The sequence below is a fragment of the Opisthocomus hoazin genome, chromosome Z, assembly GCF_030867145.1.
Source record: "Opisthocomus hoazin isolate bOpiHoa1 chromosome Z, bOpiHoa1.hap1, whole genome shotgun sequence".
NCBI classification, from domain to species: Eukaryota; Metazoa; Chordata; class Aves; order Opisthocomiformes; family Opisthocomidae; genus Opisthocomus; species Opisthocomus hoazin.
The window spans coordinates 64,449,164-64,464,310 of NC_134454.1; the positions used below are offsets into that span (position 1 = coordinate 64,449,164).

General features: G+C 43.3%; 1 protein-coding gene across 1 annotated transcript in view; it reads right to left on the minus strand.

Annotated features, from left to right (window-relative positions):
* The window catches only part of ARSB (arylsulfatase B), a 68,645-nt gene extending 56,122 nt beyond the window's left edge, over positions 1–12,523 (minus strand). The window contains exons 1-4 of the mRNA XM_075410682.1: positions 12,245–12,523; positions 8,450–8,636; positions 5,825–6,015; positions 5,055–5,262 (exon numbers count right to left, since the gene is read on the minus strand). Coding sequence (XP_075266797.1) covers positions 5,055–5,262; positions 5,825–6,015; positions 8,450–8,636; positions 12,245–12,523 — 865 coding nt within the window. The remainder of the gene's footprint in view (positions 1–5,054; positions 5,263–5,824; positions 6,016–8,449; positions 8,637–12,244) is intronic.
* Between the last annotated feature and the right edge of the window lie 2,624 nt (positions 12,524–15,147).

Here is a 15,147-nt window from a genome sequence, read left to right on the forward strand (position 1 = left end):
AACTTCTGAGTTTCATCTACAAATTCACTTTAAGCACTGGCATTTGCTAAAACAGGAAGAAAAACTCAAGATTCCACTTACACTGGAATTTTTAAACACAAAGCAAAAAAAAAGCAAGTGTCTCTGGCACAAGGTCACCTTCAGTTCAGGAAGTCGGGTTTGGAGTATTAGGTTTTGCATGGAGGGGTTAATGCTAGAAAGCAAAAATAAGCAAACATTTCCTACGAAACACTTTGGGTTTTCACAGGATTTTAAAACTGGGGGGGTGGGGGGTGGCAATAATCAATATATTGACTATCAACATCTTCTCAATTTTCATTTTGAAATTAATTTCCATCATAAGATAACATTTCAGCCTTTGCTAATATATTTTTACAAAATTGTCTAGATGTCTCATTGCTATTATCTGCATCAAATGGTAGAGAAGATATTCTTTTATTTCTAAAAAAATTATTCTTACCACCCATACTTTAATGTGGAAAAAGTCTAAAAAAAGAATAAAAGCCAACAGTGGAGTATAAAACACCATCCACATGAACCCTTCACTATTTATCATTGACATACAACAACTCTGAACAATGCAAGCACATGGATCATCCACAACTTTTGCCTGTATAATAACAAGTGTAAATAATCAAGAAATAGAAAAGCAATATTTGGGAATATATGGGCTCAAATAACTAGCTTGATTGAAGGCGCTTGTAGCTAAGATGCCTGTGCTTACTTCCTCTTAGAAAGCTGCAGGTGCTCAGGCAGTAGATGCCCAGGCAACGATCCTCACAGGCAATGCACTGAAACTCTCAGAACCTCCTGACAAAACCAGCTAAAGCAGGTCTTCAGATCTGTAACTGAGTATGTTTACTAAAAAAATCTGTCAACACAACCTTCAAAATCAGCACCTCTGACACCACAGCCAGAGAATAATCGCTCTAACCAAGCTGTCCTTCAGTTGCCTTGGACAATCTGCAATTAGAGGTCTCTCTGATGTCCTTTACCAGCAAAAGAGAAGGAGCAGGAGTTCATTCAGGAACAAAGACATCAGGGAGAAGTCAAAAAACTGCCCTCAGGGAACCACTGAAAGTCAGATAGCTGGTTTCTACCGAAGTAGGAGCTGGAAACAGGAAAAAAAAAACCCCAACATTTTATCAGACAAAAGCCAAAATACGCTGGCTGGAATGAAAAAAAATTAAAACCTCGAGGCTGAAGAACAAGTCTTTATTAGGGTAATATGAAATTTGGTGGGAAAAAAATCTAGGGGTGTGAGAGAGCGAGATATCAGTAAGCATGTCCAAAACAATCTGTGCTTTTATTAATCATAATTCTAAAATGATAAAAAGACCTTCTTTTGGAGTGAAAAGTCATCACTGTCACATGCTCCATTATGGAAAGGATTTATGTGGTTTTCTCTTCGCAGTGTAAACCAAGGCTTAAAAAGTTCCACATATTTTACTGTTCAAAGCCCTCTAATGGCAACTAACAGATACTACAGTGCTAATACACATTTAAGAATTAGCAGACATTTGAAGAAAGAGCAGTAAGGAGTTTTGCTCCAAAATTGTTTATTATATTAAAAAGCTGAAAGTTAAATAAAGCAAAAGATAGTACCTTTAACACAGAACTGAAATTAGAGATCAAATTCCTTTGCTCTAATGCTGGCAAGCTTCCACCAAAATTACTTGTAATATGTTGCAGAAACTATAAACACATGGTATTTACAGCAAATCCCCACTTACTACCTCAAACTATAGGTCTATAGCTGAAGCAAAATTTGGACTCTAAGCCAGTGTTAATAATGCTAAGGTAAATCTGTACCACTTGAATGCTTTTTATGACCTTTATTTATTTTAAATCAAGGCCCTCTTCAGGGAAGTTGGTAGTTTTAGTCTCTTACATTTCCTAAAAAGAAAAATAAACCCTATGTCTCATTCTTTTTGATTTCAAGTGGATAAAAGGCCATGGGTACCCAAGACAGTGCTGCACCAGTTTTTAGCTGTTTTGCTTGAACAGGTAATGACTTCATTTTCACCACTGATCTCCTTAGCGTAGACCTAATTGTATCTACAGTATAAAAGTTGCTCCATACAGTCTTTTCCAGCTATTAGCTGATACACAAATATAACACTACATACCATTAAACTAGTTCATCTTTTTCTTATTTACCTGTAGAAATAGCTTGTGTATATGTTCAAAAAGACACCAGAGATGTTGAATTACATGATATACTGATGGTGTCAGACTTTGCTAATGACCAGATTACTTCATTTATGCCTTGGTGTCTCTATCAGGTCACCTTAAAGAGGTGCTGAAGTTGTTCTACCCATTTTACATGGCCCTTTTAAAACGTGCAGTGTATCCATTTACCAACTGGCACATTTTCGAGGCAATCCTGGTTGAGCCACAACATATACAAAAAGCAAAAAACACGGGAGAGTTTAATAAAAAGAAATGTACCACAAGAGCAAAGATTATATCATGATCTAGAGTATTTCAATGAACACCCACTAAAAAGAGATCTCTGATTTTGGGGTTGACACTTCACAATGAAGTAATCAACCTGAAGACTGTATGTTTGTTGCAATGCTACTTGCTACAGCACATAATGGCAAGTGATCACTTGCAGATTATTTCGGGGGGGGGGGGAATTCTGAAGCAGTGAGAGACGCAGACATCCAAGTGGGAATTCTGACTGCAACTAAGCAATAGTAATGAAGTAGAATAGTAATGAATCTAGTACAATCTACTGTAAAAATCTTCACTTCTTCTTTCGCTACAGGTTTCCAACACTGCAGTTGTCAAACCACACAGCTTTACAAAAAAACAGAGAGGGCTTTCACTACCCCATGTCTTTAACTACTATGGTGAGGAGACACATAAATGCTGCTCATTAAAATTATGGACACACTTTATCCTTTCCTAGATTCTCCCTTGCAGTCTTCATTTAAATCCTTAAAATTATTCTTAACCCCACAACATGGGTAGAACTCTCTTGGAGAGCATTCCTGATTGTAGAGGAAAATGCATCTCTTGCCATACCAAGAAAGAGGAGGGTCTCCCAGTCCCAGGAGAGCACTTGGGGCAGGAAGAAGGAGCACAGCTTCCTCAAGCAGGCATTCCCTCAAGAGCTGAATGTAATATCATACTGTAAGTATATATCCACAGTATAGTTACCAGGGCACACCAAGGCTCCCAGTTACAAAGGACTTGAAAGCTGGGCAGAGAGCTCTCACATAGCACAACTCTCTGCAAAAGATGCTCAACTGCAGACCCTCTTGTGTTTCATTTCAGCCACTTTCTAATGCCCATTTTAAAACACACCATCTGCAAAAGCAATAAATATAATACAGAAAAGCCTAATAGATTTCACACTTCTTTTTGTTTGCCTCTTATTGCCTTTTTCGTTTTAATGCTAAATGGTTTCAACATTTGTTTTTTGGAAACCAGGTCTTCAATGCATGCTATATTTTGTGCCTATAAAGAATAGTTGTTTGAAGTGAAGAGAACACTGAAAAAACCTGAATCACTGCCTCCTGACCTGCTTGATCTAGGCACAATTTCACTGCATTTCAATGATATTTAATTCCACTCTTGGCAATTTAAAATGTCAATTAACTCAAGATAAGTTCCATTAGATAGGGCAGACACTGGATTCTCCTGACTGTTTGACTCTTGTTGAAATATATCTGCAATTGATTGCAAGATAACCGCTGTTAAAAGCAGAGTATACTGTCATTGTTTGGAAATAAATGTTTTCTAACAAAAAAAATGAATATGTCTTTTTAATTCAGTCCTACCCTGTAATTCCAACTCAGATGTCTTTAATTTTATTCCACAACGTACTGAACAAACATTACTGAAATAGCTCCACCAGGACCTCATCAGCAAAGACTGGATTTTTTCCATATGGAATAAATATTGGTATCGTTTTCCATATGGCTTTGCTTACTTTTAGTTCTAAATCTGAAAACACTGCAAACAGAAAGAGGCATAAAAGAGTTATCGAGTCCTGTTAGAGCCAAAACCTGGACACAAATGTAATACCACAAGGCAAACAGGTTTGGACTCAAAATGAAATTCCAAGATTCCAAGTGCTATAAGGAAGCAGCTGCTCAACTCAAAACACATCACTCCATTTTTATCAAAACTTGGAGATTGGGGGTGTTTTTTTGGTCATTGTTGCAGGGGGTGGTGGAGGGGTGGGGTGTTTAAGTGTTCACAGAAAATTAATTTGCCTTTTTGACAGCCCTAATATGTAAAGTCTAGGCAAAAGAGCTACTTTCCACTCCCGAGCAAACAAGAACAACTATGTTTCTGAAACTCTGACAAGCAGTTGTATTTCAAAACTGTTCTGTTTCATTCCTAGTTTAGAAACAAGGAAGACTACTTTTTAATGTATTATTTGCATTATCCTGATCGTCTAGACACCAGATTATGTGCCATACAAAAACTTAGCCTGTAGTTTGGCACCCAAGACTGTGTCATCACATATTAAGAATTTTTACTAACAGACCTTTGCTTCCTGGGAGTAAGGTGCTAGTGGAGTATTTCAAAGAAGACAGAAACTACGTGTTGCATGAAAGTATGGGAAAGCAAGAGTTTTGGTTTCAAACTCCTTGCTGTCTGGCTGTTCGTGCTTCAGGCAACATGTGGCAGTGTGTAGACTGATCAGACAGCTACCTATAGCTCAGGACAAAAGAATTTGGTAGATCGCTCTCCGTAAGGATTCAATTGTGACAGATCTTCAGTAACCTCAGTGGCAAGTAAGATGCCTCCAACTTCACTGCACTCCTCAGTTTTTACAACGCTGTTGTTACTCCAATAGTAATATCACCCATTTGCACAGACACATCTACAGAGTTGTTTTCGTAATGCTTCAGAAAGATACAAGAGTGGGGAGAGGAACTGCTCCTTCTGGTATAAAGTCCTGTTTCACTTTAATCAGTCTTCTGTAGTTAGAAAATATATGGAGGAAGGACAGAGGGGCCAGACATCTCTGCACTCAGTTCGTTAGACACTGTATAAAAGTTATTACTGAAAGAATATTTAAATTAACTTACCAGTAGAGAAAACAAGAACTGTGTTGTCCCAAAGACCATATCTTTTCAGAGCATCAGTAAGGTTTCCTACAGCTTCATCCATCAGAGTCACCATCCCTGCATAATGGCGCCTCTTTACATCTTTAATGGAAGAATATGGTTTCATGTATTCTTCAGGGACCTCAAGAGGTTCATGGACAGACTGGAAAGCGAGGTAGAGAAAGAGAGGCTGGGATAGAAGGGATAGAATGTAAATTAGTTGAACATAAAGTACTAAATGCAAAAGTTACTGCAGCAAAAGAAGCCCTGATTCACTAACAGCTGCAGACACTGTATTTTGATTTCTTTTATACTTCTGTCTTCTAATCTCTAAACACAAACTAATAAAACTTTGAAAAAGCACTTTTGTGAAGGTGTGGAAAAACATCAAGTGTACCTTTGCTTCGTAACACAGTTGTTAACAGCTTCTTTCTATGAAACTCCTCCCATTAAACTTTCCATTCTCTTTTTAGAAGAGCAAACTACATGCTAAATCATTTCTATAAATTCATTACTTGTATTATTAAACAAAGAAATGGAGAAGGGCAGCAGGCCAGGGCTGTGCAGCCAAAGTGATGCTGATAGCAGACAAAGCAAGTTTTACCAGCACAACCTCTCACATTTAGCTCTACGCAACCTGCTGAAAAGCCCCAAATTGCAGCTCAAGTACAGGTCTCTCTATCAATTTTTCATTAACTTTTTTTAAACACTCTTTAGTGCTAAAGTTATTATAGTACAGTTGCTGACCGTACCTTGTCGGTTTTGTGATTGGCTATAAGATGTATAGCTCTTTCTGTGAATAAATTAGTAGAGTACATGTTTTTAAACCCAGCTGCAACTTCTTCTCCATCTCGAAAATCCAGAGCGCAGCGCGTTACATTCTTTGCTTTGATGAGGATGCAACGGTCATGAGAATAATAATCCTCACTCCCCAGAAGATAGCCTAGAACAGGAAAAGATGTCAAATAAGTGGGCCAACATAATGTCATATAAACAGATACAACAGGGGGGAAAAAAAGTAAAAAATGAATGTCAAAACTTTAGTGGTTCTGAGCTGAAACACTCATCCAACATTTGACCATCTGTAGTCACATCCCTTGACAGCTCCAAGTAGTTCAACATTGAATACTTCATAGACTTCTTACTGCTAATGCAAGTAGTAATTTCAAAACATCAAACACTTTGAAAGTAGTTCAATGATTTATATTCATAACTTGATATCAAATACATTAGCATTAAACTAATGCACGATAGCAAATGCAGTGACCTATCCATGTATTACTCTGATTTTTAGCTAGTATGATTTTCACATAACATTCCTCTCTCTTTTGGAAAGTTCGGATTTTTTTTTTATTTATTCAAAAACATCCAAGTATGAGGCATTTTTTACATCAGCTGTAAAGTAACTTCTGATCCACTGCTGACACCAACTGGTGGGAAAAAGACACTATTACTTACAGATATCCAAAAGAAAATATGCAAAAATTCTACAGGTTTAGATTTGCTCCTGTCAAGGGCTATCCTGTTAAGCATTAAATGCCTCTACTTTTTATCAACCAGAAAAAAATCTCTGCAAAATTTTTTTAATCTCAGTAAACACTATTTTGGAAATTAGATTTCAGATTTATTCCACAAAGCCCTGATAAAAGAAGATGAATCCGCAAAAATATATTCTTAAGTTCTGCAAAACAAAACTAAAATGGGGGCAAAAACCCAAAATGGAGGAATTTCACTTGAATTTTTATTCAGCAGCTTCAAATATAGTTACTTGAGCAAAAAAGTACGTACAGAAAGAATTGAGTTCTGTTTTAAATACAATATAAACTTCTAATATGTGTTTAGGAGGAAAAAATGGCTTTTGTTTCAAAGCATAAGGAGGGGTTCTGTGGGCAGACTGCCTACATCGAGGTACTCAGAGCCGCACGTTGCATTTTTGCATTTTTGCTGCCCATTGGGGGAGACACTGTGTCAAGTTTGCCAAGGAATCAAATGCCCCTTAATTGCAATCAACATCTACTGGAATTACATGAACATTATAGAATATTAAATTGCTACATTCTCAGAAAATTAATGTCACGCTGGGCACCCAGCAACCACATCCAGAGCCAGCCTGTGTTAAGGCCACTGCATTAAGAGCCTACTCGGTCCCCAGGTGAGATTTTAGCAGGAGCGCCAGCCTGTCTACACCTATGCCACCAAAAAGATCCCACGCTCCTGCAAAGGGATAGGAGGACGCATATATGTTTAAGCAACGAGATGTTATATTACAACCCATATATATTAGCCTAAGCCAGTTGTGAAACCATGGCCCAAGGTCCCTGAAGAGTCAAAAGAGACAAACAGTCCAAGGGAACAGTTCTTCCCCTAAAGTTTGGATTGCCACTGCCTATAACGGGCATGTAGTACAGCCAGGCTCTTCATTTAAGTACCTAAAGGTAGACAAGAGGAACATGGACTTCAGCTTGAGTTTCTCTGTATCTTACTTTCTCAGCTGTGTAAGTGGGCAGCAGTACTATCCACAGCTTGCAAAGTTATTTTGAAGACAGTGAACTGTTACGAAATTCTCCATTCAAAGAAAGTCTCTGAAAAACAACCAAATGGAGATGGACAACTTTGCCTGCAGTACGTCTCATTCCACATGGTACTGAATGCAGACGGGTTCACATAACCTCTTTGGCACTTGTGCAAAACTAGTAAACGTCCAATCAATACAGGACAGGAGCCTTTGTGAGAGGAAGAATAAACAACATGTAGCTACAAGTTGCTTTGTAACACACTCACACTTGGACAATCTAATTCTGGCAATTTTTAATCTGAGGGTTTGACTTCATAACTTGCAAGTCCCTGCAACAGACCCTTTGGATACTGTTTTATAGAGGTTCTCACACCATCTTTCCTGCCACAGGCTCTGCAAAACCAATGCTGCTCTATTCACAAAGAATGAACACAGTGTGGTATGACATCTATTTCTGTCTTTAAAATATCAGCCTTTAGAAGTGCAGCATTATTTGCAGAGCAAGCCATGTCTACTGTCCGATCTAACACAAAACACTGAGATGAAAGACACTCACAAAAACAAACCAACCTCTACACCTTAAATCTTCTAATCATCATCAAACCAAACGAAATGCAGATTGTAAGAGAGAAATGCTTTCTTTGGAGCCACTTAATAATTATGATATTCTCTTCAATAAGTTGCAAGGCTTGGGCGTGCAATTAGGCACTCTCTTATTTTAAGCAGTTATACTTTGGAAACATGCAAGCCCAGGTATTGATTTACTTACACACTTAGTAAGTGTTCTTTTCTTACAAGAATCAGGCAGTTCCTCGTCATTTTTAACACCACATTTATTTCCCATGTTAAATCTAACCATTACCAAAGTAAGTATCAAATCCTCTGCGTGTTGGAAGGCATTCTTTCCTGTACATCCCTAAATGCCACTTCCCCACCATGTGAGTAACGTATCCCGCCTCCTGAAGTAGCTCTGGGAGGAGTTTCTCATCCAGTGGCACACAGCTGGGCTGGCATGGCCAAATTATCTGGTGTTGTAAACCTGTGTGGATCTAGCAGAGAAAAGAAGGATGCGAGATTAGTCACAACACAGCAACACTTTCCCACAGGCCACTTTATAAGCAGGTGCAAAAAGAGACAAAGCAACACCTGAGGCTAGCATCAGTTTTAGGGCCTCCTGTCCTCCCTGATGTAGCATCCAGGAAGACAAGGAAGCCGCAGGGGCAGGGCAAGGGGAATATGGAGGAAGACAAGGAAATAGCACCACAATGGTTTACAAGATCCTCCCAGGCATAAACTGAGTGAGATAAAAAAAAAGCAAAGCCTTTTGTGTTTTCATCTAAAATTCTAACAGGTATCAGTTACCATTACAGTCTCTTTGAAGGCTAGAGATGACATCTCAACATAGAGTGAAAGATTTTAAATGGGATGGAGGTGGGCAAAAAGGCACACAGCAGGTGAAGCTACGGAGCTTTTGCCTCTGCCAGAGAACAGTCACTGGAGGAAAGAGCGATCAAGGCCAAGCGAGTGCTTTTTGCATTACTCTTCTAAATGTACATTATATGGACACGTTTATATTTTTATTCACATACTTAAGAGTTTGAGTGTGAGCACTTTTGCAAAAAAAGCATTTGGATACTGTGGATACCACAAATTTTAGACACTGCCTAGGTCTGACCTCTAATAGTTCTATGTAAACTTCCAGTCTTAGCATGTGGTGAATTTTGTACCCCTCTACAAACGCGTGACTGATAATGCTACTCCGAGCATTACACTTTGCTTGATGCAAGAAACCTCTTCAGTTACTGTGTACTGTAAGCCAACTTTTGCAACTCCCCTATCCCCTCCAGAAAAAAAAATGTGCTGCCCTAAACTTAGGCCAGCAAATGTACACAAGTATAAACATCTTGTTTATTTACTACATATTTCTAGTAATCTGCCTCTGTCAAAGCCCAAAGCCTCCAAGACCCCCTAATGCACAAGACACCAGACTCTACAACTCCACTAAGCAATCCAGTGTAGCAAGCTGCATCATTAATTTTTAAAGCATCACTTCAGCGACACTTTGAACTCACTTTTAAACCAAATGAGCCCTGATTTGAGGCAAGTGGGTGAGTAGACTTTCACAAAGGGCTTACTAGTTGGTAATTTTCTTTGAGACAGAAGCTGGAAAACAACTTTCTTCTTTTTTAAATGCAGTATTACAAAAAAGATGATTAATATAGTGAAAGACACAAGCCAGCAAAGCACTGTAGTTCCTTCCACTGTCTCTAGAAAGCAACAAAAAGAGGAAAACAATAATAATAACTTCAAAAAATCTACAGATTTCATAAATCAAAACCTTTGCTCTGCTTTCTTTATGGACTGCAAGATGACTATCAAAATTCAAGCTCCAGATAAGGCCAGATTTAGGTTACTTTTTCAAATCTCTGAGCAATTATTAATCATATCAGTGGGTAAAAAGAAACAAAATCCCACATACTCGCTACATAATTATTTCCTGCACACAATGTCTCCTGAATTCTACAGAAAAAATACTCCCATTTTCTAATATTACTTTACTCATTTGTAACAAGGTGTTGTGGCTTAACCTGGCAGCCCGCAATGAAGAATCAGATAGCCGCTCGCTCACCCCTTCTCTTCCCCCTGCAGCGGGATGGGGAGGAGAAATGGACAAAAAGTCAAACTTGTGGGTTGAGACAAAGAAGGTTTAATAAGGCAACAAAGGACTTCATAATGCTAATACTACTACTACTACCACCACCAATAATGGATATGCAAAACAAACTATATATAACACAGTTTTCTCACTGCCCGATCACTGATTCACAGGCAGTCCCTCAGCAGCCATCACGGGACTCAGAACTCGCAGATTTCGTGAATTTTGTGAATTTTCCAAAAAAGACCAAACTCCTGGAAAAGTTTGAACTCCCGGAAGAGAGAAGATTTGAACTCACAGCAAAGAAAAATATTCCTGCCCCCCAGCCAACCCCCATTCCCAAACTGAGCATGCCGTCCATGGTAAGGAATATTTCCATGGGCCAGCTTGGCCCACCTGCCTGGCTGTGCTCCCTCCCAGCTCCTGAACACCTGCTCATTACCTGAACACGGGAGACTGGAGAAAGTCCTTGGTTTCTAAGCAGCTAAAACCATCTGTGTTACCAGCATTCTTCTTGTATCAAATCAAAAGCACAGCAGCTACTGGAAAGAAAACTAACTCTACCCCAGCTGAAATCAGTACACAAAGCCAAAACAAAGATGATTAAATTATCAAGTCAGATACACATGATGAATTTAAATCAGGACTGAACTATGAGCATTTTCAGTTTCCATTTTAAGGATCAGCTGCAGCATTGTCCACTTAACCCTGAGCCATTTCTTGGTAAGAATGTTCAGAGTATGAACTGTATTCTAGAAACAGTCAAAACGAAAAAAATGTTTAGGTTATTTACACAAAATAATTTAAAGACTTGGGGACAAAAAAGTCAGTTACATCTTCCTGTTCTTTATTATTGACTCTTGGAGTTTCTACGAACAGAACAAACGTTGCTTGGAAAGCGTAAGCACCACCTAAAACGAGCTTCCTGCGACCACAAGAGATAACACCCACTAACACAAGATGACATTTATTTTCATTCTGAACTTGAAAATCAACTATGGTTAACATGCATGTGAGGGACTTTTTGAGAGAGGGGAAGTTTCTCAAATACACTTAATCCTTTGTGAGTTTCTCCTGTCTGCCTGCGCTGTGTTCTTCTCCCCCCACCCCCACCCTCGTTTTTGTCAGAGTTCCAATAAAAAGAAGGGGAAAATGGAGTACAGCAGTATGCCAAAGCCTAATTTTTACACCTGTGCAGCTGAAAAAAATGGGAAAAATCATGACTGGGACTACAGAGCTGCTAGACACCCTGACTACAGATCAGTCTGTGTGCGTTCCATCCAGGGGTGCGCAAACACCTACACCCGTGTGACCCCATGAAGGTGAACGTGCAGGTTAGGACGCATCTACGCGCTGCAGTGGAAAACAAGCTGAGCAAAGTGAGCGCGCAGTGCTCAGCCGCTCTGGGCTGCATCTTGACCGTGTGCCTGCGCAGTTCAGAAGTCCGTGACAGAAAATAACTACAATGGGAGTATTTTTCCCAGCAAGCTGCCATGCCCGTTAACGCACCTCGGCTTTTCTGAAGCAGAACAACTTGCACTAAACCCACGCCTGGTTTATTGCCAAGCTACTGAGCCAGAAGTAAGTGAAGTAAGTTTGTCTGCATACAAACGCAACTGGTTTTCGTAGCACAGCCTTCTCCCAAGCGCACCTTTACGTGCAACACCGGCAGGTCAAACCAGGCAGCGCGTCACTGCGAACGGCCCACCGCCCGCCTGCGGACACACGGCGAGGGGCGGCGGGAAGGGGCTGGGGGACGGAGGGGTGGAAGGGCGGACGGAGGGACGGAAGAACAGAGGGAGGGGTGGAAGGGCGGGCAGAGGCGGTTCGACGGGCAGAGGGGGTGGAAGGAAGGACAGAGGGGGTGGAAGGTAGGAAGGACGGAGGGGTGGGAGGACAGGTGGAGGGCCGGTCGCAGGGAGCCCCGGGATTCTCCCGCGGCCTCGCCGCGCCGGGTGCCAGCCCCGTGCCCGGGCGCCCCGGGGCCGGCCCGCGCCGTACCTGGTAGCGGCCGCTGAGGAGCTGGCTGCGGGAGGGGGTGCAGAGTGGCTGCGTGTAGTAGCGCTCCAGCCGCACGCCGCCGGCCCCCAGCGCGTCCAGCCGCGGCGTGCGGACGGCAGAGCCGTGCCAGCCCACGTCGCCCCAGCCCAGGTCGTCGGCCAGCACCAGCACCAGGTGCGGGGCGGGCGGCCGCGCAGCCGCCAGCCGCAGCAGGCAGGCGAGCAGGCAGACGGGGGAGAGCGGGCAGACCGGCATCGGGACACCCACCCGCCGCGCCATCCCCGCCACCAGGAACTGGGCCGGGGGCACCGCCCCGGGGACGGGCCGCGGCGGGGGCCGGCTCCTCCCGCCGGGCGGGCTGGGCTGCGGGAGCGGCGGCGGGGCGGGGCCGGGGTGGGCCGGCCCCACGCCCCGGCGCAGTGGGTCGGCCCGAAGGCCGTGTGACGGCAGGGGCGGGCGCGCGGCGGGGCTGCTGCTGCGGGGTCCGGGCAGCTTTAGGGTCACGGTGCGAGTCGAAAGGGGAGGCTGTGGAGTTGTCGCCGGAGTTAGCAGAGCGTTCAGCTCGGTGATGCTGGAGTTCGTCCTCCTGCAGTTCCCACGCGAAACACCCGTTCCGAGCCACGGACCCTTTCCTGCGGGAACCGGGGAACTCTCTGGAAGCTTGTGTTTACAGGTCCGTGTCTTCCCTGTGCTGGGGGCTCCAGAGCTGGACGCAGGAGGGGTCTCAGCAGAGCGGAACAGAGGGGCAGAATCCCCTCCCTCGACCTGCGAGCGATTTGTGTTGCCGAGGAAGTGAGTGCAACAGCTGAGTAGAGGACACGGTGTGTTCTGGCACAAGTAACGGGACTGCTACCTCTGTCCCACGCGCAACACCACGGCAGCTCACCCAGGTTTAGCGCTGCCGACGAGCACTTACTCCACGCGTAAGCGAAGTGAGGCAGCTGCAAAACAGCCATGGCCTTTGCCACTTGCCGGCCGGTTCTACAGCCTGGGAGAGACAAACCGCCGCTGCCACCGAAGAAGTGGCTGAGCCGTGTGAGCTGGCAGTCATTCCTGCAGGAGAAAAGTGCATGGCCTGTCTGCTGCCACCACCAGCTGCTGCTCTGGGCCCCTCCTCTGTCCACCCCTTCTGCAAAATCATGAGCGACTCGGTGCGCTTTCCTCTGCGTTTCGTTCATACAGATGAGAAGACTTGACCCAGGTCTGGCTGTGAGATGGCGCTTGTGACTGTTGGCGAGTGGGAAGGAAGTGAAGCAACCCAGAAGCAGAAATAACAGCTATGTCAACAGGGCTGTTCCTTCAAACTGTGTAACCTTCTAAAGCAATATTGTAAACGACCACTACCTTAGTTACAATCGTGATGAAATACCTGAGACTGTGAAAGGGCAGCAATAGCTGTCAACTCAGATCGATTTTGCTCCTCCATAAATTTCAGTGGCAAATAACCATGTGTTTCACATTCAGCTGGAATGGTACACACATGCATTTCCAAATTTATACAGCCTTTTCGTAATAGATGAAAGAACAATCCACATCAAAAGTCATATCTCTTGCTAAGAAAGGCAAATATAGAGTATGCTAGACTCCTGTCTACTTTCTTTTTGATTGACAAGTCTCTGCAGGAAGAAAGTTCCTGCTCCTACAAATGAAGTCTAGTGGATAAGTCTACAATAAGTCTACAAATTTATGAGGTATTTTTTTATAGATGCCAAAGAATTCCTTGCTTGTTTGAAAACAACAGCCACAATGAGTGGTGCCACATTTTTTTCTACAATAAGAATGTTTGTGTCCACAGCTGGCATTGGAACAAGAAGCAACAATACTGTCCTGAAGTCAGTTTTCCCTGAAGTAAATTCCAGGATTACTGACAAGCTGGTATGTGACTATGAGTTTTATTTTCTCAGCTGAGACGTGATTCATACTGTTCAGAAGGCTGGAAAGTACCAATTTATTGAATCATAGATCATAGAATCATAGAATGGTTTCTGCTGGAAGGGAGGGGCCTTTAGAGGTCATCCATCCCAACCCCACTGCAGTGAGCAAGGACATCTTCAACTAGATCAGATTGCTCAGAGCCCTGTCCAACCTGGCTTTGAATGTTTCCAAGGATGGGGCCTCCACTGCCTCTCCGGGCAACCCGTTCCAGTGTTTCACCACCCCCACTGTAAAAAATTTCTTCCTTACATCCAGACTGAACCTACCCTCCCTTAGTTTAAAGCCATTATACCTTGTCCTGTCATGACAGGTCCTGCTAAAAGGTCCCTCTCCAGCTTTGCTATAGGCCGCCTATCACTACTGAAAGGCTGCAATAAGCTCTCCCCGCAGTCTTCTCTGCTCCAGGATGAACAGCCCCAGCTCCCTCAGCCTGTCTTCACAGGACTGGTGTTCCAGCCCTCTGATCATTTTGGTGGCCCTCCTCTGGACCCGCTCCAACAGGTCCATGTCTTTCCTGTGCTGAGGGCTCCAGAGCTGGACACAGGACTCCAGGTGGGGTCTCACCAGAGTGGAGCAGAGGGGCAGAATCCCCTCCCTCGCCCTGCTGGCCACACTGCTTTTGATGCAGCCCAGGATACGGTTGGCTGCCTGGGCTGTGAGCGCACATTGCTGGCTCATGTCCAGCTTTTCAACCACCAGTACCCCCAAGTCCTTCTTGGCAGGGCTGCTCTGAATCCCTTCATCTCCCAGTCTGTATTCCCCAACCCAGGTGCAGGACCCTGCACTTGGCCTTGTTGAACCTCCTGGGGTTCACACAGGCCCACTTCTCGAGCTTGTCCAGGTCCCTCCGGATGGCATCCTGTCCTTCTGGCGCGTCAACCACACCACTCAACTTTGTGTCATTTGCAAACTTGCTGAGGATGCACTCAATCCTGCTGTCTATGTCATTGACGAAAATATTAAACAGC